At 44.7% G+C, this 26,012-nt stretch overlaps 1 protein-coding gene across 1 annotated transcript in view; it reads left to right on the plus strand.

The window, feature by feature from the left end:
• LOC126088196 (loricrin-like) overlaps positions 1-26,012 on the plus strand; it is a 704,388-nt gene that overhangs the window by 558,355 nt on the left and 120,021 nt on the right. The window contains exon 3 of the mRNA XM_049906322.1: positions 1,294-1,559. Within this exon, the coding sequence (XP_049762279.1) occupies positions 1,294-1,559 (266 nt within the window). The remainder of the gene's footprint in view (positions 1-1,293; positions 1,560-26,012) is intronic.

Here is a 26,012-nt window from a genome sequence, read left to right on the forward strand (position 1 = left end):
TAGTAGCTGGAAAACCCTCCTTCCCGTTTCCTCAGTTTCCCATTGCTGTTGCCATAGGTCTTCGCCCCTTCTCTTTATTGCGTACTTATCCCCCACTTGTACCCCCATGATTTCCCTGGTTTTATCTATTTTTCCTTTGTAGACCCAGTACCACGCTCCCTGCTCTCTGATTTTTATGTCTAAAGGACATAATCCTATTATTATTAGCAAAGCCCCCCCACGTGTTGTTCGATATGCCCCAACAGAGCGCAACAGCATGTTTCGCTGCACCCTTCTCACGGTCACTGCGGGCACCACCCTCGTGAGCCTGTGTGCCCAAACCCCACTCGCATATCCTACTAGGGACGTTAAAATGCTGTTATGATATAGTTTGATTAAGTTAGGAGGTAGGTGGAATCTTCTGTGGCCTATACGTATGAGATTATTTAGGACTTCTAATGCACGTTGTGTTATGTTTTCTATATGGGTATTGTAACTCCATTTTTCATCTATTATGACTCCTAGGTATCTGGCCTCTCGACGCCGAAGAACTGGTGTTCCCTCAATTCTGACAGTTGTCTTCCTGACGAGACTACCTTTCATTAATAAATATGTTGATTTATGTGGTGCAACTTTCATTTTTGTTTCTTGGCACCATCTCTGAAGTACTATCATTGTTTGTTCTACCTTAGGCTCAAGTTCCTCTCGGCTACGGCCGCCTACCAGCAGGAGGAGGTCGTCAGCGTAAGCTATCACGTCTAGCACGTCCTCGCTTAGTTGTAGTTTCTCTAGGAGGGGTTCTATGTTAATATCCCAAAAGAGTGGCCCCAGAACTGATCCCTGGGGACACCCTTTCGTAATGGTTTTACTCGTTCTTCCGCTAGGCGATGATAGCCATACCTCCTTGTCCATGCAATAGCTCCTCAGACAGCCATCGAGGGACCCTGGGCACTCCTTCTCACGCAAGCGGGAGAAGAGCGAGGGCCACCACAGGTTGTTTTCTTTCCTCTATCGATTGGCGACATGCTGCTGCCGGCCGGTTTGGCCGAGCGGTTCTCGGCGCTTCAGTCTGGAACCGCGCGATAGCTTCGGTCGTAGGTTAGAATCCTGCCTGGGGCATGGATGTGTGTGATGTCTTTAGGTTAGTTAGGTTTAAGTAGTTGTAAGTTCTAGGGGACTGATGACCTCAGATGTTAAGTCCCGTAGTGCTCAGAGCCATTTGAACAATTTGACATGCTGCTGGGTTACAGTGTAGAGTGCATTGCAGGTAGCAGCGGCGGTGTGCTCACGGCGGCCCTGTTTGTGTGGTTGCAGGCTGTTCGGCAGCAGCGGGGCGTGCTCGGCGTGCGGCCAGACGATACCCGCGTCGGAGTTCGTGATGCGCGCCGGGCCGCAGCACCACGTGTTCCACCTCAAGTGCTTCGCGTGCTCCAAGTGCGGCGGGCAGCTGGTGCCCGGGGACCGCTACTGCCTGCTGGCCGGCAGCCTGGTGTGCGAGCAGGACTGGCACAAGCTGCTCAAGGGCTCGGCGGTGGCGTCGGCGGCGGCGGCGGCGGCTGCGGCGGCGGCGGCGGCGGCAGGTGCGGGAGCGGCAGGCGCGCCAGCGCGCAAGGGCAAGGTCGGCAGGCCGAGGCGCAGCCGGGACTGAGCAGGTCGGTACCCGCACGGCCGCACGGCCGCGCGGCTCCAGGCGGCGCCGCCGGCCGCCAGGCTAGCCCGCCACTGCTGCCGCCACTGCCCTTCCGGCACACCACTCGCCATTCCTTCACTCCGAGAAACCGACTGAAGCGGGTCGCGGGAACGGGCGTGCCCTACTCGACGATAGGAAAAACTCATTTCGCTCTAGAACGGCTGTCGGTGTTATCTCTGCTGCCTTCTAGGGATCAGTAACGCAGCGAGCACGAGTTGTGTGTTGAGGGTTGCATACATCAGAAAACAAGGCGCCAGTATTACGCCAGGGCTATTAGCGAGGGCTACATTATTTTATGGCTCTGATTGCGAAATGGAAGCCACAGTGAAAATAAAGAAAATTGTTTCATTTTCAGTATTTAGCTACATGCTCCAGCTACTTCTCTACGTAGCTGCCGTTCCGACTTACAAGGGGACCTTACAGTCTCGGAAATTCAGGTCAGATTACTTGTTTGCCTCAAAGGCGTCCGTCCGCAAAAGTTGTAAAGCGCGCTAGCCAGAATATACCGAGAAAAAGAGCTCTACACTTTTATGTGCAGCCTATATAGCAGCCACTTTATATACTAAGGCAGCACAGCAAAATGGCTGCACCTGTAGCAGACTCGATCGCCGCGCGAGCGATCAAGATTCACCCTACGTTCGGGAATATTTTTATTTTTTAGAGCAATTATTTTGAAAATTATAACAACTTTTAAATAGAATTTCTGACCTCATCCACGTAAGGTGAGCCTATGTGATATCAACAATTTTAATCACGTAATCCAGAGAAAGATGGTCTACTTCTCTTCTTTTTTTTTTCCTCTACTGGTCATCTGATGACAGATAGTCGTCGACTTTTGCAAATGATTCCTCTTCACAGCTTTCATTTTCATGAGCAAATTCATCATAAATCATTAGTACTTTTTCACTCAGCATGTCCATAGTATGTTCGTAAATATCTTCATCCGACAACATTGCTTCACGAGAAATTGACGTCAAACATTGTTGGTAAGGCGGGTGCCAGGTTGAGATTCATTGAGAGAGTCCTTAAAAAATGTAGTCCATCAACAAAGGAAGTGGCTTACAAAACACTCGTTCGACCTATACTTGAGTATTGTTCATCAGTGTGGGATCCGTACCAGGTCGGGTTGACAGAGGAGATAGACAAGATACAAAGAACAGCGACGCGTTTCGTCACAGGGTTATTTGGTAAGCGTGATAGCGTTACGGAGAGAAACTCAAGTGGCAGACTCTGTAACAGAGGCGCTCTGCATCGCGGTCTAGCTCGCTATCTAGGTTTCGAGAGGGTGCGTTTCTGGATGAGGTATCGAATATATTGCTTCCTCCTACTTACACCTCCTGAGGAGATCACAAATGTAAAATTAGAGAGAGTCGAGCGCGCACGGAGGCTTTTCGGCAGTCGTTCTTCCCGCGAACCAAACGCGACTGGAACAGGAAAGGGAGGTAATGACAGTGGCACGTAAAGTGCCCTCTGCCACACACCGTTGGGTGGCTTGCGGAGTATAAATGTAGATGTAGATTCCGAATTTATCAAATTATTTTCAACAAGCAAGCTTTCGTAATTGCGTATTTTAATTCGCCTTCGACATGCATAACAAATCTTGATTGATTTCATCTGCAAGTCCTTGATACTTCCCTGATGTCATCGTTAATATACGTGTTTAATTCACAATATTTCAAAATGTTCGATGATATTTCACAGTACAGAACGCTCCAGCCTCGCGGAAGTCAATAGTGAACAGGCACGTTAGTTCAAGCTTCTTTTTTTCATCATAAATAAAACACAATCTTATGATTTGACTGGTAAAACTTTCGGTCATTAATTTTACATAAAAGTTATCATAATGTTGAAAACTATTATAAGTCAAAATAGAAAGTTACAGAATGTAGGATCGAACCTGGATAGCCCACGTTCCAAGTGATTCCGCTACAAACGCTGCCATTTCGTTGTGCTGCCATAACGTATAAATTGATCAGTATATGAGGAACTCGTAAAACTTCAGAGCCCTTTTTCTGGGTATCTTCTGGCTAGTGCGCTTTACAGATTTTGTGGGTCGACACCCTTGAGGTATACTACCAACCTATGAAAGCTCATCCCTATTTGAATTTCCGAGACTCTTAAGGTCTCTTTGTTAGACATCAGTCGTAGCATTGTGCAAAGTTTCGAACAGCCTCGTCATATAATGCAGCCGCCTGTGCTTTCCGCCAAATCTATGCACTGGTCTGCAGCTCTTCGTCTGTGCCAAAATGCTGTCCACTGGTTCATGTGAGCGAAAAGATGAAAATCAGAGGGACCCAAGTCCGTGATGTTTGGTAGATGATCAAACATTTCCCTTCGAAAACACTGCAGGAGCTTCTTCGTTGCACCTGCACTATGCGGCCGAGAATAGTCATGAAGAAGGAAACGCATGGCAGTTACGTTATGTGGGATGCATGAAATCAGGCGAAAACTCTCAGTAGGGCTTCACACTTCGCAGGAAACTATTTTCCACGTATCTTTACGTACTCATTGTGCACTCATAACTGAAAAGTGCATCTCGACGCTATAGACCGGCGTACTCAAGACACTGCGCAATGTATCTGCACCAAGCTTCCCGGATTTTCACTGTGGTTTTCAGTTCGCGACCGATCGGAGTTTGAAAAAAATATGCCTACGTAGCGCTATTGGAACTTTCTACTCAGAGACTCATTTCATCTTACTGAAGCGCGCAGAAGTGCAAGGCTAGTCGTGACATACAAGGGGACCACGACTCCTCATCACATGTTTTGTCCAAATTTGTGGTACATGCAGGGCTGTGCAGAATAGCATTTTTGGCGTGAATCTTCCGAAATATGAGTCATTTATGTTAACGTAGTATCCAAGCAGCTGCTGGCGAGGCGGGAAGATTACACAACGGTAATCCGAGGGCCGTGTGGATGAGCTCTTACACGGAAACATTTTTTTATTTTCTTTATTTTAAGTTTTTACGTTACTTACATTGCGAATTAACTGAAACAACACTGAAATATAGTACTTTTTAATATTTTCGTGAAAGGCATGAAAAAGAAAGGCAAATGAAAATTCGCGACTACAAATAAATTTCGTACAGACGATTGTACTCACACTGTCCACGAAAACGCTTCAAATAACGTTTGAAAAGAAAGATGGTAGTTAAGTCATAAGGGACTTCTTATTCCCTTAGTTTCATTTTCACCTTGGAGACGACTGCGTCAAAATACGTTACACTGTAAATGTCGCCAATGTTTGGCGAAATGGTGCGCTATGCGTGGTTTGGTGCACAAACTGTGCAGCGAGGGATACCATTTTACTGAATTTTTGAGAAATTAAAACTACTGATCTGTTTCACTAGGTTAACAGCTTTCAATATCCAAAATTATGTAAAGTCATCTTTATTTTTGACGCACGGTTTCGACAGATATAACTGTCGTCTTCTAGTCTTCGCACAGTTTTTGTTATTAAACGTGTTGATTGTCAGTTAGAGCCTCATGCCATGTTGTGAATATGGTGGATAAAATATAGTACTTCATAAAGGTTTACCAGAAGTAAAACTTTTCCTGTTAAAAAGTCCCTTGTCCACATGACCATGTCTGGATAAGTCTTGTTCATAGATAATTGTTAATTACTTTATATTATGATTTTTAAGCGCTACGTTTACGGACATTGCCAAGTGCGCAAGGTGAGTTGTAACTGTCAACATTTTATTTCTGACAAACCTTTGTATCAAGTGGTATATTTTATACTCCATAATGAGAATATGGCATGAGGGTCTACCTCACAATGCACATGTTTAAAGACCAGAAAATGACAGTTATATCTGAAAAGATATACGAAGACGTATAAGGCAAAACAACGACGCAAGGAACATAGCCGTTGACTTTAGTATTGCTAAGATCTAGTCTAATATTAGCAGGTCGTTCACACGAACAACGTTGGATTCACACGCGACTATCAGAGTTAATGTCAAAATATTCACTTCGATAATGCTACACAAATTCAGACAATCATGAGCGTGAACGATGCCATGAAAACTACAGATTTCGTCCCGTTCACCTAATGTCAAATGCTGACCGACTTCAACCCTTACTGACGAAAAATGAAAGGCCACTTCAGACAATTTGCCAGAGTGTGGTTCAGATACTTTACAGGTGTATCGTCTTTCAAATAAAGTTAGTGCATATAGATTGGGAAGGTGTGGAGATCTTGAGTGACCCATACGTCCCATCAAGGCCAAGGCGCGCAAAGATGATAATATGTAGCTTCAACAGTGGGTAGCATAAGTCCCTCTGCATTCCGCCAACGTTGATGAAAGACGACTCCCTTATCGATTACGATTAGTAATCTCAGTCGTCGTTCATCTTCGGTCGAATAGTTCTATTTTTTTTAAATGAAATGTGTTGACTGAACTAGTGGCGCTTCAAAGCGACTCTCCAGCATGAATAGTTCGTTCGTGGACGTAATTTGGTTTGGTCTAACGCTTCTTTTAGAGCAAATTCGACACATTCTGAGACAAATCGTGATAACTATGTCACATAAAATCACATGGTGACCAATATTAGGCATCATGGAAAGACTCCAAACTATCACAGCCAAGTTGTGCTGCTGAGTTGCGGAATTCAGCAAGTTACTAATAATAGTGTCTTCTTGCTGGTGAGTATCAGCATTCTTTGATTACTAAATGCTGTTTTCAGTGTTGTGAACTTAACTGTTGTAGTATCATTTATTTTCATACATTGTGTCCCTAAAGAACCTTCTGTCTTACGCCTCATCTCAGTATTCTAAATTTGTTCAGGACTTCTAACGCATCGACTAACATGCTAAATATCCGAAAGATAACGTAGTATCCAATCAGAGATTTTTTAGTAAAATGTAATGTACCTGTTACAGCAAACGCAGTTTTTGACAATCGTGTAGAGCAGTATGTTGTGAAGACCCAGTTTGATAAACTTTTTCCTGGTGGAATCGTTTCACGAAAAACACCACAGGGGTTCTGGCCACAGAGCATTTAGCTGTTCAGAAATTGATGTATAACTTAAAGTAAAGCAGGCCGCTTCTTTTCAGTGTATGGCATTGAAGCAGTTTGCTCTGCCGTTCAGGAGGCTGGAAATTATACTTTCGAACATTAATATCAATGCGAATTTTGCAGTGATGTTCACATGGACGGCGAGTTGTTAATTTGCTTTAGTGTGAATTGCGTCTGTACTTCGATACGTGCTTTGAATGCTGAAATGAAGAAAAGCCCTATATGGTTCCGAGGAGTTGAAACGGTTTGTATCAATGCAAGACATTGTGTGTAATAGTCATATAGTAGTTACCCGCAGCGTTTTCACCAGCAGTGGCTATTTCGTTGCGAACGTACTGGTAATGTTCTCTGAATGAGAAAACATTAATTTTCTTTTGTTTGAACTTCGTCGACCCCATGTAATATTTCATAACATACTAGAGCCTATTTTCGTTGGGAATCTTGAATACACAAACGCGAGGAAACATTTTGTTCTCTTGTAGTAAATATTTGGCGGTCGCACAGTGTGTTACAACTATTGCAGCCATTTGTTTGGGCTGTATGCAGAGGGATGTAATTTCCCTGGGCTACCCCGCCCTCCCACTAATTTATCGAGCTCGGTAATTACAGTAGTATATCTCGCGAACCATTACTAATAAATGCGCATGCCAATGGAGTGGCAATTTATACCGCCGGATAGATATGTTTACCACACTGTTAAATTAACGACTTTTTACCGCTAGTGCGCGCACGTGCGGTCCGCGTGCCGGCGACCACCGTTGTCGCACGTGAGGTGTTTCTGTGACGTCACAGAGGGGCGCTGTTGGCTTGTTACAGCACAAACGCGAGTCCATAACTGTCGTTTGTACCATTGCTGCTCGGTGCTCCTCGTATATGCGTGTTGGAAGCGGGCAGGCTCAGTTATAGATTTTTACGGAAACAATTGTGACGTCTGATGTGCCCCAAGATGCGTGTCAAGAGAAATTTTACTCTAATTGATACGTAAATAATCGTTAAATATACAGAGGGGTGTAATTTAAGCGTAATGAAGCTACTGAAAATTTAATACGCCCAAGTGAAGTGGACGAGTACTCCCCCAACAAGTTAAAGCGGAATTTATCAGTTAAATAGGAGAAGAAATGCAATATAGTGGTAAATTTTTAGAGATTGACCCTGTGAAGTAATGCGAAGTGGAGTGAACTGTGCCGAGCAAGGTTGTGAAGTATGGAAGAACCTTCCATCGTCCAGTAGCGGTGTAATATCATTCGTCAGTATAGAGGGTGAGATGTGTAAGACGAAATAAACGAAAAAAGGAGATGCAAGTTTTAGTTGATACAGTCTGTGCAATTAAAAAGTGTTAGAGACGTAACGCACACTTGTAGCACTTTTAAATCTATTTCCTCTTTTATATCTTAGTTTTTGGCAGTGGCTATTTTTTTTTTTTTTTTGTTTCTGTACGAACTCTTAGTAGTAGCAGGCTTCTTCTTTGAGAATGGTTTATGATGTTTCTCGATAAACTTTACCAGCAGATCAGGGGGCTACTGGTGGCAAGTGAGGGAAGGTCGCACAGTACCGGACAAAAGGATATGTTTCTAACCTGTAGCGCTAATGACAGCATCTGTCTCGCCACTGCAGTATGAACTATGGAGGAACAGGACCACTCTTGCATTTCTGAATCAAAATGACAGTACGTTTTGGCATGCCAAAAAGTTACTTGCCTTTTGGGAGTTTTTTTCATGAACGAACTTGACTTTGGAGTGTTATGCCTTGTTTACAAAAAAAAAGAATAGAACATTTTGAGTACTAATGATGTTTTCTCTCTACTCTGGGTTGTGGCAATGTCTACCAAAACAATGAAAATGTTAAACTACCAGAGCGCTACGTTCGGGTCTTATCGAAAAAGAAATTTCGAGTTGTACCGGACATAAAAGATACCTTAAAATCTTAAACTTTCGGCTGTTTTGCGTACCAAGAAAATATAGCGACGAAGTTACGACGTAAATGGAATGAAAATAACGTGGAGGAGGTCATAGAAACAGTCAGACTTCTTGAAAACGCTGTCAGGGGAGCGAGTGGGAAATGTTCAGTTCCAGGAAGCTTAAAGCTTTACGGGAAAACAAGGAGGTGTCCTTGGAACCTGTTTCAGGAAATAACCGTTTTACTCCGGGAATGTTCAGTGAGGAGAAGGGAACAATATTGTTCGGTCAGAGAAGACTTACAAAAGAATGAATTCACTGCCGCATCTATGAATGTTGGACCCGTGAGAACTATGTTCATGTAACGCTGAAGCAATAATCCCAAACCCCCAAAACGGATTCTTTAGAGAATCGAAATCACGTCTATAAAACATCTTCAACTTTGAAAATGAGTTAATGCATTAAATGTTTGACTTTAAGCATACAAAGGTGTGTCCGAGCGGTTCTAGGCGCTTCAGTCTGGAACCCCGCGACCGCTACGGCCGCAGGTTCGAATCCTGCCTCGGGCATGGATGTGTGTGATGTCCTTAGGTTAGTTAGGTTTAAGTAGTTCAAAGTTCTAGGGGTCTGATGACCTCAGTGTTAAGTCCCATAGTGCTCAGAGCCATTTGAACCATTTAAGAATGCAAAATACAGGTATTTATGACTAAAGACGCAAACCCGTAATTATATTGCTTTTATTACTTTCAAATTACTCACACGTGGACTAAATGAAAAACTCAAAACCAAATCCATAAGATAGAAAAAATTTAGAAAAGGTATGAAATAGTGTTTTTAACTTGTTGGAAATGGTAAGATCTCTCATAATCAAACGCTGGATGAGTGTAGTCTGGGTAACTTGAATAAAAATATTTAATAAAGGCTTGTTTTTCATGGATCTCAGGGTTTATGAGCCGTATCTACTGAACTGTGTGTCGTACAATGATATGATTTTGCAGGTACCATCGTTGGCATATGTAGATACTGTCTACAAAACGAGTTCCAAATAGAGTTTGTAGTAAAGAAATAATAATTTGAAACGTCATACTTGTTGCTGCAATTTTACTGCATGAACAGCGGAAATCTATTAAGTGGTAAGCTTCTTCCTTTTCATTATTTTGCGGGGAGTGGCAGCGAGGAAGAGTTTCGAAAATATTAGAAATGGTGTGTAAAGGTCACTGGATGTCACCAAGTATTCTCATCCTCAACTACTGGACGAATGTAATCAGGATAATCTGAGCGCCAGGAGTTACACTGCCTCGAGAGGTATATACAGTTTCTAACTTTAATACAATTAAAAGAAAACAGTCCTCGGTCACTATGTTTAATGAATTAACCGGGTTTCAACATTGCTAGGAGTGTCTTCCTCAGAATTTAAATCAAAGAATGGTCTGTAACATGGTCACAGAATTATGAGTAAAAACCTATGATACAAGTACAGATACCTATGATAAGTACAGAATCATCGTGAAAGACTGGCAGTACTTATATGTCATTTATAAAATAATAAATATGCCAAAAGGGCATTAGTCTCAAAGATATTTAAGATAAAAAACTGTGAGGGCGAGCCACTAAGGGCTGCTCGTTACTTACGCCGTTACAGGTTGCAAACGGACCGTTTGATGATTCTGTACTTATACTCTGAATCATACGTTTTTAGTCATAGTTCTGTGACCATGTTATAGAGCATTCTTTGATTTAAATTCTGATGAAGACACTCCTAGCAGTGGTGAAACTCGGTCAATTCGTTAAAATTAGTGACCGAGGGCTGTTTTCTGTCAGTTGTAACTATTCACATTCTCTGAACGTGCACCCATGTACAAAATTTTGCTAACTTTAATACTTGACTTACTGTGTTAATCCCTCAAAGTAAGATTATACCTCTTAATGAGCTGGATTATAAAAGCATTTTGAATTTTTAAATTCGGTCAATATTCTTAAGAAATACCGACAATAAAGCCATTAAACAGATAGCATGTAACTGCTGTGAGTGACTGTTCAGCAATGTGGATAGTCTTCACTGTAAGTGTGATAAATGTTTTACTAAAGATGAAACAAATTCTGATTAAGGCTACTCTCTTCAAAAATTTCAAGGTAATTGCTCTATCACGATTTTTTCCTCTTTTTTGCCAACTTCCCCCCGACGTACGATGGGCGACTACTATTTAGTTTAGTTTAATATTTATAACTATTTACGGCCCAATTACAACTTTTTGTAACAATAATTACTCTTTTACACATCACAATTTCAGTGTCGATACAACCGTTCAAAATCTATCAAAATGCAAATTGTCGCAAATATATTTACAGGTTGGTCCACTGATAGTGACCGGGCCAAATATCTCACGAAATAAGCATCAAACGAAAAAACTACAAAGAACGAAACTCGTCTAGCTTGAAGGGGGAAACCAGATGGCGCAATGGTTGGCCCGCTAGATGGCGCTACCATAGGTCAAACGGATATAAACTGAGTTTTTTAAAAAGTAGGAACCCCCATTTTTTATTACATATTCGTGTAGTACGTAAGGAAATATAAATGTTTTAGTTAGACCACTTTTCTCGCTTTGTGGTAGATGGCGCTGTAATAGCCACAAACATATGGCTCACAATTTTAGACGAACAGATGACAACAGGTAGGTTTTTTAAATTAAAATACAGAACGTAGGTACGTTTGAACATCTTATTTCGGTTGTTCCAATGTTATACATGTACCTCTGTGAACCTATTATTTCACGCATGCTGTTACAGCACGATTACCTGTAAATACCACATTAATGCAATACATGCTCAAAATGATGTCCGTCAACTTCAATGCATTTGGCAATACGTGTAACGACATTCCTCTCAACAGTGAGTATTTCGCCTTCCGTAATGTCCGCACATGCATTGACAATGCGCTGAGGCATGTTGTCAGGCGTTGTAGGTGTATCACGATAGCAAATATCCTTCAACTTTCCCCAGAGAAAGAGATCCGGGGACGTCAGGTCCGGTGAACGTGCGGGCCATAATATGGTGCTTCGACGACCAAGCCACCTGTCATGAAATATGCTACTCAATACCGCTTCAACCGCACTCGAACAACGTGCCGGACATCCATCATGTTGGAAGTACATCGCCATTCTGTCATACAGTGAAACATATTGTAGTAACATCGGTAGAACATGACGTAGGAAATCAGCATACTTTGCACTGTTTAGATTGCCATCGATAAAATGGGGACCAATTATCCTGCCTCCCGTAATGCAGCACCATACATTAACCATCCAAGGACACTGATGTTCCACTTGTCGCAGCCATCGTGGATTTTCCGTTGTCCAATAGTGTATATTATGCCGGTTTACGTTACCGCTGTTGGTGAATGACGCTTTGTCGCTAAATAGAACGCGTGCAAAAAATCTATCATCGTCCCGTAATTTATCTTGTGCCCCGTGGCAGAACTCTACACGACGATCAAAGTCGTCGCCATGCAATTCCTGGTGCATAGAAATATGGTATGGGTGCAATCGATGTTGATGTAACATTCTTAGCTCCGACGTTTTTGAGATTCCCGATTCTCGTGCAATTTGTCTGTACTGATGTGCGGATTAGCCGTGACAGCACCTAAAACACCTGCTTGGGCACCATCATTTGTTGCAGGTCGTGGTTGACGTTTCACATGTGGATGAACACTTCCTGTTTCCTTAAAAAAATGGCTCTGAGCACTATGGGACTTGACATCTGAGGTCATCAGTCCCCTAGAACTTAGAACTACTTAAACCTAACTAATGTAACGACATCACACACATCCATGCCCGAGTTAGGCTTTGAACCTGAGACCGTAGTGGTCCTGTTTCCTTAAATAACATAACTATCCGGTGAACGGTCCGGACTCTTGGATGATATCGTCCAGGATACTGAGCAGCATACATAGCACACGCTCGTTGGGCATTTTGATCACAACGGTCATAGATCAACACGATATCGACATTTTCCGCACTTGGTAAACCGTCCATTTTAACACGGGTAATGTATCACGAAGCAAATACCGTCCGCACTGGCGGAAGGTTACGTAATACCACGTACTTATACGTTTGTGAGTATTAGAGCGCCATCTATCACAAAGCGAAAAAAGTGGTCCAACTAAAATATTCATATTTCTTTACGTACTACACGAATATGTAATAAAAAACGGGGGTTCCTATTTAAAAAAAAACAGTTTATATCCGTTTGACCTGTGGCAGCGCCATCTAGCGGGCCAACCATAGCGCCATCTGGTCTCTCCCTTCAAGATAGACAAGTTTCGTTCGTTGCAGTTTTTTTGTTTGACGCTTATTTCGTGAGATATTTGGCCCGATCACGATCAATGGACTATCCTGTATAAATCAATGAACGTGTGCTCTTATTAGTTTGTCCTTCGTAATTGTATTAAGTAGTGGGTCGTAGTGTAGTTTAGCGTGAATAGCGTTCCAGTACCGCCTTCAGAAAATATTGTAATTCCGAAAAAGCTTATGTTTCCGATACTATCCATTTTCCTCCCATGTACTGGCCAGGCCACAAGCGCTGAGCAGAGCCAAGAGAGATAGATAGATAGAGAGAGAGAGAGAGAGAGGCGGGGGCGCAGTGGAGTGGAAGGGAGCAGCCAGTGTTGTGATAATTCGGTAACGCGATATGAGCGGACCCAGCATAATGCCAGCCACCTGTCAATAGCAGCGCGGAGCGTAGGGAAGCAGCAGCGAGGCTAGTGCAGCCAGGGCCGGGCGTCTGGACAGGAGCGGCCAGCGTCCGAGGCCGGGGAAAGAGACGCTGCGGTATACAACAACACAGTTAGGAAAACTCGAGTTGGTTAATTATCTCCCCGCATGTAACATCAAAGCGGTTTTAGCAGGAGCCGGTGGCTGCCGCCGCCGCTACAACACTAACTCGGCGTGTTAGGTTTACAATGGCCAGCCCCGCTGCCCGGCGGGCGTACACTCAGGTGCAGGCGCCGCGCCCCTACCCTCTCTGCAGGGCTCCTCTCTCTGTGCGCGTCTGGCCGGCCCCGCATTTCCTCCCACCGTCCGCGGCGCGCGCTTTGAACACTTGCCGCGCCGCTGCCGGGCTTGAGCGCGCCACCGGCCGGCCGCCCCTCCTATTTTATTAGCGTTTTTCGCTCCGGCCGTTCCTTAAATGAGATACATTTCGCGGTCCAGTCGGATTACTGTCACGTGAACAACATTTCTTTTCGCAGTCGGGTTGTTATTCTTGCGAAACACATGTAATCCGGAGACAAGAAACAAGTCAGATTCGATTGCCACCACTCCTCGTAGAATTACGACACCAGGAAAGTAGAGAAGAGGAACTGAAGTCTTAGATAAAACGAATCGAATGAGAATTCGTGCCGCGACTTCGCAAATACACTACTGGCCATTAAAATTGCTACACCACGAAGATGACGCGCTACAAACGCGGAATTTGACCGACAGGAAGAACATGCAGTCTTATGCAAACGATTAGCTTTTCAGAGCATTCACACAAGTTTGACGCCGGTGGCGACACCTATAACGTGCTGATATGAGGAAAGTTTCCAACCGATTTCTGATACACAAACAGCAGTTGACCGGCGTTGCCTGGTGGAACGTTGTTGTGCTGCCTCGTGTAAGGAGGAAAAATGCGTACCATCACGTTTCCGATTTTGATAATGGTCGGATTGTAGCCTATCGCGTCTGCGGTTTATCGTACCGCGACATTGCTGCTCGCGTGGGTCGAGAACCAATGACTGTTAGCAGAATATGGAGTCGATTGGTTCAGAAGGGTAATAAGGAACGTCGTGCTGGATCCCAATGGCCTGGTATCACTAGCAGTCGAGATGACAGGCATCTTATCCGCATGGCTGTAACGGATCGTACAGTCACGTCTCGATCGCTGAGTCAACAGATGGGGACGTATGCAAGACAACAACCATCTGCACGAACAGTTGGACGACGTTTGCAGCAGCATGGACTATCAGCTCGGAGACCATGGCTGCGGTTACCCTTGACGCTGCATCACAGACAGGAGCGCCTGCGATGGTGTACTCAACGACGAACCTCGGTGCACGAATGGCAAAACGTCATTTTTTAGGATGAGTCCAGGTTCTGTTTACAGCATCATGACTGTCGCATCCGTGTTTGGCGACATCGTGCTGAACGCACATTGGAAGCGTGTATTCGTCATCGCCATACTGACGTATCACCCGGCGTGATGGTATGGGGTTCCATTAGTTACACGTCTCGGTCAACTCTTGTTCGCATTGACGGCACTTTGAACAGTGGACGTTACATTTCAGGTATTTTACGACCCGTGCCTCTACCTTTCATTCGATCCCTGCGGAACCCTACATTTCAGGAGGATAATGCACGACCGCATGTTGCAGGTCCTGTACGGGCCTTCCTGGATACAGAAAATATTCGACTGATACCCTGGCCAGCAAATTCTCCAGATCTCTCACCAATTCTAAACGTCTGGTCAATGGTGGCCGAGCAACTGGCTCGTCACAGTACGCTAGTCACTACTCTTGGTGAACTGTGGTATCGTGTTGAAGCTGCCTGGGCAGCTGTAACTGTACACGCCATCCAAGCTCTGTTTGACTCTTATGCCCAGGTGTATCAAGGCCATTATTACGGCCAGAGGTGGTTGTTCTGGTTACTGATTTCTCAGGATCTATGCACCCAAATTGCGTGAAAATCTAATTATATGTCAGTGCTAGTGTAATAGATTTGTTCAATGAATACCCGTTTATCATACGCATTTCTTCTTGGTGTAGCGATTTTAAAGGCCAGTGGTGTACTTGCGAGATGCATGAAATCCGAAGACAAGACACAAGTCAGATTCGATTACCGCCACTCCTCGTCGAACTAGAAGAGAAGAGAAAAGGGACTGCATTCTTAGATGAAACGAATCGAATGTGAATTCGTGCCACGACTTCGAAAAGAGAAACTCCACTCACTGAAGGAACTCGACAGCACCTCCCATTGACTAATCCGTGATGCCCTTGCCACCGACTCACATTATCGTGCTTGACACCATTGAAGACCGGAAAAACTTGACAGATCCACCCGCAACGGAACCCGATCTGATAATACCGAAGTAAAATCTGTTATCATTGAGACCTTAGAAAGTACCACGCCTAGACAAAGTGGCAACCAAGAAGTGAAAAATCTCCTGCGCAAACCACTGGTTCCTTTGACGGGAATATGCAGCGATCTGTAAAAATTAAGGACGAAAGTAACTTTTCCACGATGTCTTACCGCCAAGTAATACAGCTGGATGTCGATTCATAATGGGTCCGGTCGTGCGGTAACGTTCTCGCTTCCCATGCCCGGGTTCGATTCCGGGCGGGGTCAGGGATTTTCTCTGCCTCGTGATGGCTGGGTGTTGTGTGCTGTCCTTAGGCTAGTTAGGTTTAAGTAGTTCTAAGTTCTAGGGGACTGATGACCATAGATGTTAAGTCCCATAGTGCTCAGAGCCATTTGAACCATAATGGGTCCGTGGACATCACAAAACGGGAAAGGTTCTAAACTGGGTGTCTGATCATCAAGGACGGCAGTGCTTGCTCCGCCACGTGTTCCCAGGTTGGTCATTAAGTTGGTAAGGATTTCCTCCACCAGCGCTGTTGACAATTGGTGGATATTCGTTCATCCATACGGTCGTGCTACATAACGTCGATCAAACGCATCCCACACATGCTCGATGGAATTTAAGTGGAGGGAATGGTCAGGCCAGTCCATTCGCCTAACATCCTCTCGTTGCAATAACTCCCCACCCGCAATGTTCTAAGCTGTCGCACTTTGCACTCATAAAAATGAAACCAGGGTCGAATGCTCCCCTTAAAAGACTCAAGTGGGGAAGGAGTGCAGTGTCACAATATCGTTGATCGGTGAGTGTACCGTGTCCAAAGATGTGGAGATCAGTACGCCTATGCAGCATTATGCCTCCTGTAACGCCCCAAGGACAGAAAACACCAATTCCCAAACTTTTTGGAAACTTAAAGTAGGAATTAATATTAAAAATGAAGATATGCCTCCAGTGGTTGATCACTGACTTGTAGTATCAGCCACACGCAGTATACATCAACAAGTGTATGGGCCTGCAGATGACGTTGTTACAAAGTAGTAACTAGGTGCCAAAATAAAATCGACACCTTAAATACAGCTGGAGGAATTTCTTCATTTTTTAGATAAATTTATACCAGCTAATGTCCCACTGTCCTCCTTTTCAACTATGGATGTACGAAGATTAAAGTAGGGAAGTGGGTCATCTTGACAGTGACGGCAACTATTGACGATAAAATCTACACTGGTAATATTTTGATTAACACCTATAATATTCAAATATTGATAATAGTATACAAAATGGGGAGATAAAAGGAAAGGATTATCATAGATTCTTTATCAAACATCTATAGAATAGCCGGCCGGAGTGGCCGAGCGGTTCTGGCGCTACAGTCTGGAACCGCGTGACCGCTGCGGTCGCAGGTTCGAATCCTGCCTCGGGCATGGACGCGTGTGATGCCCTTAGGTTAGTTAGGTTTAAGTAGTTCTAAGTTCTACGGGACTGATGACCTCAGAAGTTAAGTCCCATAGTGCTCAGAGCCATTTGAACCATCTATAGAATAAATTCAAGATCATATGAACGAAGGTTAAATCCAAGAAACTAATTCAGTCAAAGATAACATTTACCATGGATGAGAGTTGTAGCCGCATCGAAAAGGAAATTCATTGCGACTACAATGCAACTCGGATATGGAAATGTTCAGTTAGTTAGTTGCTCTTGAGTCGCTCTAGAGTACTTTTGCGACAGTTGTCTGGATGCAAACGCTATTAGATTGTTTCAGTTTTCGAAGTATGATAATTCGTGAGATAGAGATTGAAGTACTGCTCAGTCATTCGACTGAAGAAAGTTAATCTTTACCGTTCTCAATGCGACGGTATAGTAAGACAAGTGTTAGACTTCAATGGAGTGATATTGGTTTGTCGGACTTAGCCTTCGTACTGATGAACAGTTACAAATCTTGAGAGCAATGGATCAACGAGAGAAAAACAATTCGTACTTTTGAGTAGGACACAATAAAACGAAGGCACGAAGAAAGCCAAGTTCGCTGATTAGTCAAAAGTTGTCGTCAGCGTCACGATTACTGAACTGAACAGAAGTTAATCTTGAATGACATATCGGTATGCGTGTGTTGTAGGGACATACAAGTAATTACAGAAAGAACAATAAAATCTGAGTCAAAAGGTAAATGTTGTGTGTCACCTAACTCATTAAACGGACAATACAATGTGCATTAATGCAAGTTAATTGATACCTTAAACACTTTAAGTGACTGAGTGAGTACATGAATAATGGACAGTGAAAAGTGATTAGTTTAAACCAGTATTATGGCGTCTTAAGAAAACATTTACTCCAACGTAAGTTATCTCTGGAGTTACGTCGGACCGTTATTAATAATTTGACGTAGCTACGGAATAGTAGACAGCAAAATTGCATCCTCGGTATGTATGATGTGAAAAACGACCGTAATGGTGAAATCAAGAATCAAGATTTCATTTCATCACGGAACTTACCGGGCATAAAAATAAAAATAAACGATCGAAGTTTACCAGTTCAAGCTGAGAAGACTGTTGCGGACAGATAACAGAATATTTCTAAACCAGGCGAGGAGTTGTGATGTTACGAGAGTTACAGGTGCCGTTCCACGTCACACCGACGGAGGCGAACATCGTTACGAGTCGCGTCTCCTCCCGGTGAATGAAGAAGGAGGGAAAGGACGTCACACTCTCTGTACCATAACACCTGGACCACCGAAATGATCATGTTCGACATTGTACCCGGTCCATTACGTGTTTCCAGCTCTCGCCATACGAGTGTGCGTCCTGACTCATTACTCTACATCTGCTCTTTTCCGAGAAGAGCGCGCAGTCCCACTCATCGTTGTTCCAGCCCCATTTGGCGCAACAGTCACGCTGACCTCATGCCATGTGCTCCACACGACTTGGAGACCTCTGGCTACATGCTGCCGCACTTCCACTCATTTCCACAAAGTAGTTAATATACTACATTACTTTATCTATCTCTTCCTTAAGTTTTGCGGACCATTGTTAAACTGTCGCCTCAAGAACTAGCATTTTTTTCCAGAATATTGGGTGCGTCGTACAAATTAAGCCAATACCACAGCTTAACAATAATCCAACACAAACGCTAAATTACCGGCCAGTTAGCATCCTTAATACCCTGGGAAAAATATTTGAAAGGGTCATCCACGACAGGACAGAGCCGGCCGTTCTGGCCGTGTGGTTCTAGGCGCTTCAGTCTGGAACCACGCGACTGCCACAGTCGCAGGTTCGAATCCTGCCTCGTGCATGGATATTTGTGATGCCCTTAGGTTAGTTAGGTTTAAGTAGTTCTAAGTCTCGGGGACTGATGACCTTAGGTGTTAAGTCCCATAGTGCTTAGAGCCATTTGAACCATTTTTGACAGGACAGAACCACTGGCAAGATATGACACACCACGATAGGCAAAAATGGGTTTTGTAGGGAAACTTTACTCCGAATTCAACTATTCCGAGTGACAAAGTGTACAACTATAAACTTTAACACGTCAAAATACACGGCAATGGTGTTCGAGTATACGGAAAAGGCATATGATAAAGTGTACCGCTTATACCATGTACAACAACAACAGACAACGATCCAGGGTTGTCATATCAAGCCGGCTGTAGTGGCCGTGCGGTTCTAGGCGCTACAGTCTGGAGCCGAGCGACCGCTACGGTCGCAGGTTCGAATCCTGCCTCGGGCATGGGTGTGTGTGATGTCCTTAGGTTAGTTAGGTTTAATTAGTTCCAAGTTCTAGGCGACTGATGTCCTCAGAAGTTAAGTCGCATAGTGCTCAGAGCCATTTGAACCATTTGTCATATCAAGTGATAACTATTTTCCTACCCCAAAGACAATATTAGTTAACATTAACGGACGGACGTCAGAAATGAAGAGGCTATCAGCAAGAATCAGCAGGGCTCGGTTCTGTCAAAGGAATTCTCAAACGTACAGGGCGAGTCAGAAGGAAAGGAACATGCTTGAAGGGTGATTCCGAACAAAAACCGCCATATGGACATTCCCTATTCCGAATGGTTTCCTAGATAGAACACATTTGACGTATATTGTTATTCATTTTGTGTATTGTTCCAATGCTGTCATCCTTCATAGTGTAATGTAGAGGAAAGTGAGACGAACAATTTGATACAGCATACTAACAGTAGTCTATGAAGTCGGGAAGCTACCTCAAATTGGCCTAAAAGACGACCTAAGCTACAAGGCATGCGCGTCGTGCGACATTTTCAATATTCTCCTGCTTTGTTAGCGCAAACTAGTAGTCCAAGAGAGAAAGTGAATTGGACCTTTTTTAAGGAAATTTAATGTTGTTTAATTTTCTACTGCTACACTTTCTCTCTGGAAGGTGCGGTTTTCGAGTTATTCGAGAGAAACGTACAAAAATGGTATTAAATATGTTCTACCTCGGAAGTAGTTGATAATAGTGCGTTATATCCATATAAAGCTTTTATTCCGAATCACTAACAACTAATCACCTCAAAGCATGTACCTTTCTTCTGATTCACCCTGTATATGTGAGAGATATCTCGACCAAGAGCCGGCCGGTGTGGCCGAGCGGTTCTAGGCATTTCAGTCTGGTACCGCACGACTTCTACGGTCGCAGGTTCGAATCCTGCCTCGGGCAGGTTAGTTAGGTTTAAGTATTTCTAAGTTCTCCGGGACCGATGACCTCAGATGTTAAGTCCTATAGTGCTCAGAGCCATTTTTTCTCGATCAAGAACCATGTTATCCTCACGCAGTTCGACAATGATACTGCGGTCTTCACAAGTGGACGATGTCATTCGGTGATTGTAAAGATGGTGCGAAACGACGAAGTTCAACTCATCCCACAGGAAAGTTATCTACTGCACAAAAGAGGCCTGGAGTCGTAACACATCTCCTGCTACTAGGTCATCAAACACAATAATGGGGGACAGCCATATACCTTGGTGTAACTTTTTAATAAATATTATTTCAGGGCAGGGGTGTTATGATCTCTGTAACACACGCCCCTCTCCCCCCCTCCCCCCCACCCTCCACAGACGCAGACACATTTATTACATGCACAGCTGATTGCAAATACTAGTGCCACTGTGGTGGGGCGGGGGAAGGGAACAAGGTGTGGTGAGTAGGAGTTGTCTGTATGTAAATGAAGTGCAAGATTTATCCAGAAAGTAGCTCTCCCACACCGCCACGAAATGGCACATCAAGAACCGAAAAATAGGAACTGTGAGTGATGTATTTTGGTTTGCGCAGCCGTAGGAGATAGTTGGCAATTTCCGATTAGACGCGCAACATTGCCACTGTGGCAGCTGAAAACCACCGTTGTAGAGTTTTCTTCCCACAAATACTGCGTCCGATCTGCAGCAACATTGCCTGAAAGCTGGCAGTTGCCTTGGTAATCATGAAACAACCACCGGTGGAGGAAGCAGCCCGACGATGCAGACGGGAGGCTGGACAGGTAGGAACAGGCAAAGCAAGCGTCTGGGAGGAACAGCGTTGCATGTTGGGGGAGGGGGGGGAGGAGGGAGGGTAGACAGTAGCCACCTGCCGTGTCCCGCGTCCACAAAGGGCAGGCAGAGGCAGCGCCAACACGCCGGAGGCGGCGTGCAGAGCCGGGCCCTCTGAGAGCCAGTAGCTGCTCTGCTAGCAGGCGCAGGCGCCGGCGGCCGTTCTGTCCCGCGCTGCACACGCTGGCTGCCTGCTACACAAGGCAGGGTCGCTGAACATCGCCACTACCCTTGGCAAGGCCGCACTACTGCCCAAAGCTACTATCGTGCGCAATTTCTGCGCCTACCTGACAAAATATTTGTCAATCCCACTAAAAGAGCGCAGTGGTCACTTTAGAACGCTGTAGTTGCTGCAGGACTGGTACGAGGCGGTGGTGTATACACAGTGATTCAGCTGACCTACCTATGGGTTTCATGCAAAGCTCGACACCTTCAAATACAACGAACGAGATTTTTATATTTTCCTCTTAACTATGAGCAAAGTATTAGTCGTACAGAAGAAATGAACAGCACCTTTATGTGGGAAATTGAAATGGTTCAAATGGCTCTGAGCACTATGGGACTTAACATCTGAGGTCATCAGTCTCCTAGAACTTAGAAATACGTAAACCTAACTAACCTGAGGACATTACACACATCCATGCCCGAGGCAGGATTCGAACCTGCGACTATAGCGGTCGCCTGGCTCCAGACTGAGGCGCCTAGAACCGCTCGGTCACAACGGCAGGATGTTTCCACTATAGGCAATATTTTTCAAATTATTAAAAAAAAGACCTACAAAAGTGACCTTCAAACGCGTTTTTCCTCAATAACTCGAAAACCGTGACCTCCAGCGAAAACGTATCCCAACGCAAAATTATTAAATTTCCAACAAAAAATGTTCATGTTCTTTTTATTTAGAACTAACAGTTTGCGTGTAGCGAGTGAGAGAATACGAAAATCTCGCACATGATTTTTGGAGGTGTTGCGGGTTGCATAAAACCCACAGATAAGGCCAGTTGAATCGTCCTACATGTGACAGTGGTACGCAATCAACGCAATAGGATTGGGAAGAGGACAGTATGGCAGCTGTTGTAGTTTAACATCCAATTAACATGCCTTGGGCGACACTGCCGGATTTGTCGGTGTGCTGTACTCTCCAATTTATCTACAAGGAACGGTGAACCACTCGCAGTCATGTAACACGATGTAAGAGCAGAGATCTTAAAAGGTTCTGACTGACTGGGCCTTAAGATCAGTGTGATGCCTTCTCATTGACAGTTTCAAACCCAACAGATAAGGCTGCTGTTGGTGAATGCCGGCCCATTCCGACCAGTACCAGAGTGGACTCTGTCAAGGGAGCTCCATGAAATTAACATTTTTGACTCGGGGGGCCTCGCAAAACGCGGTTGCTGACAGTATCATATAAGGCTGCACTTCTACAACGGGCCAGTCAGCATAGAAACTACCCAATAGAATGTTCGGAGGCGTCTAGTGTGGTTCGACAGGTGAGGATTCATCTCTTTTCAAATAACGCAATGTGTTGAGTACACCAACAGCCGAATGAGGTGTTTTAGGTTGTAGGTTGTGGAGACTGTATATCAGGCTGGAGGCAGTTGTGTGAGATTTCAGTAAGGGAGGTGTGTGGGGGGCTTTGGACAGAGACTTGGGTCCACTTATTGATGTTACCATGAACCTTAAGTAGAAATGAGACCTTTAAGCTGAAGTATGTAAGTCAGGCTGCAGTAATTCTGTGAAGTTTTGTTGTTTTTGTTGTTGTTGTTGTTGTTGTTGTTGTTGTTGCTGTTGTTACTGATGTTGTTGTGTTGGTGGGGGTGTTTCATAGTTTCATACAATGGCTTGGCCCCACTCATTCAGGTTATGGTGAATGTCAACGAGAATCTTTATTTCAGCGTTTTCGGTGACAGCTGTTGCTCCCTTCTCATTCATCTTCATGCTGAGTATGCTTTCTACAATGCTGTCTTCCACAGATGACAACAACTGTATTCAAATGGCTGTATGCATACGCTTCTGGTCTGACAAGCACCTACGCACCCTATCGCCCCTCGGGCGCCCCGCTAGATCACCAAACCTTAACGCCATAAAAATACTTGGGACTCTTTAGAACAGTGGATGCAACATAGCTGTCCGTGTCCCTGCAATCTCTTACTCTATGGGATGTAATCATTAATGAGCGGTTACAGCCAGATATGGCATACCTGAAGAAACTTGTTGACTGTCTCCCTTGCCAAATTGAGGTCATCTTCAAGGATAGAAAGGGAATAACATTTTAACATGCCTGCTCGGAGTGACTGTTTTTCTTCTTCGGTGTATTCCTAAAGCGCACAGTATGTGGATGTTACGTGGTGGAATTTGGTGGATCAGTGTGTGTCAAAACCCGCTCGATGACAACTGAATCCCTTTATTACTTTCCAACACTTCATTTTAATAGAACTTAGAACTACTTAAACCTAACTAACCTAAGGTCATCTCACACATCCATGCCCGAGGCAGGATTCGAACCTGCGACCGTAGCGGTCGTGCGGTTCCAGACTGTAGCGCCTTTAACCGCTCGGCCACTCCGGCCGGCTATGAATGGTACGACTGGACCCCCTGGAAGGCGATCCTGTCACGATGACCAGTGACAGACGGTGACTCAATGACTTGCCGATTCGATGACCTGCCTGGCCGATTGAACAGTATTTCTATGCACCAAATCGGTTTCGTTGCTTCTGCAAATGATGTGGGCTACGAACACAAGTACAAGGATAGCGTACCAATAGGGACAAGAAAGGAGGCATGAAGGGCGCCAAAACAGAAATAACAGTCATCCATTTATTGCACCATTACACACACACATCGTGTTATATGAGACATTATAATTGTGATACTCAAATCTATGATACACAATATGTAGCAGGAAGGGGACACACAATGGAGTTTAAGAAATTACAATGGCACATCAACTCCGCTATGACAAACAGTGTGCATAATGAAGGCCGCACAATTTTACCAAGGTAAGAAATTAAAACAATACTAGCATAAAATTAAGTAAGATGCCTCGAAGGAAATTTTTATGAGAAGAACACGACGGGGCCGCAAGGGAGGAGGCAACACAATACTTAGGTGCACCAAAACAAACGACGGACACCAGGCCGCGCCAACAACGGACACGTAAGGCACGCCACTACTCTGTCCGTTGCGGTTCCGCGCGTTCCACCCAAGTAGCAGCTACCTGAAACATTTTAATACTTGGAACAGTACACCAGTGACCAGCAAATTAAAAAAAAAACAATAACATGACATAAAAATACAATAATTTAAGAAAATCACATCGTATGAGTATGAGCTTAAGGTCTTTCGGTAATAAACAGATTACGGAACAGGTAAAGGGGCATGTGCCACTATTAAATCTTCCGTAATTACACTGCTAAATTTCTCAGTACCCAAACTGCAATTAACGCAACGAGAATTAAATCATTTAAATGATAATGTTACTTTAAAACAATGATAAAATCATTTCATACAGCAGAGGACCAAGAATGGCCCGATCAGTACTCCCCAGTGAAGCAGTTCGCACAAATGGTACTCCACGGCTCCGAGCACACAGCCCCATACAAAATGCAACTCAACCACAGCGACCCGGTGTACTACCAGAAGCACCAGGCAGTAAATCAAAATCATACTAACCCAAAACAAGGACCGACCTTCAAAATAACGAGACCTAGCCCGGTCCGGACAACAGACCAAATCGCAAACCTCAGCCAACTTAATACCAATAACCTTCGTTGACGGAAAGCGGAACCACCACAAGACAAAATAAACTCCAATCCAACTGCGCAAGGCAAACTCTAAGGAGTGCCACTCGAAAACTATGCACTTGAAGATCAAACATAAAGCACCCAGACTAACGTGCCGCTGAACGACGCACTTCCATCACGAGCGTCTAGTAGAGTACGGAGAGCAGTGTAGCCTATCGATATACATCCATGGGACGGTAAACGAGGATAGCAATCCCAGCGACGGAGAGACAGGAGGACGAAATGACATCCCGCCGCACATAGACGGTATTTCCAACTCAGGCTCGACAAACTACAACAGACGAGATTTTGCTCCCCTTGCGAATCAAGTTAAACGGCACACCACGCCGCTGTCCACACTATTAACCGTAAAATCACGATCCGGTCTTCCCATCGGGCCCCACTTGGCGCCCAGACGCAAACAACCCCAGGCGAGCCGAACTGTCTTCACGCCAAGGCAGCCACCTCTTCCTTCCTCACACGCCTCCAGCTAAGCCCCGGCCAACGATCACACACAGAAACAACCGCCTAACGCCAAAGCGCCATCTGAGTGAAAACTCAGCACTAGGATCGATACGGACTTGGAAACAAGCGAACGACGCCAGCGGCCACCTAAACGAGCCATCAGAGGACCAGATGGCCTCCTCTATGACGAACTCGCCCAGGCGGAGCTGTATGCTACGACTTACCAAGAACAGATGTCAACACCAGCGACCCCCGTGAACGACGTCCGCCTGCAGGAACAGGAAGCCGTCGTTACAGCAGAATGGACTGCTCTTCGTGCTGCGCCTGTGCAGAGCCGCCCACAACTCACCACACCAGCAGAGATCCGTAAAATTATCGGGAAGACTCGGAATAATGCGCCGGGCATCGACTCCATAAGCAACACCGATTTGAAACAGTTGCTCATTACCCGGATTCTCAACACCTGCCTTCTGCAGGGATATTTTCCTACGGCATGGAAGACGGCTCGAGTAGTTCCAATACCCAAGCCAGGTAAAGACCCAGCAGAACCCAACAG

Source organism: Schistocerca cancellata, chromosome 6, assembly GCF_023864275.1.
Source record: "Schistocerca cancellata isolate TAMUIC-IGC-003103 chromosome 6, iqSchCanc2.1, whole genome shotgun sequence".
NCBI lineage: Eukaryota > Metazoa > Arthropoda > Insecta > Orthoptera > Acrididae > Schistocerca > Schistocerca cancellata.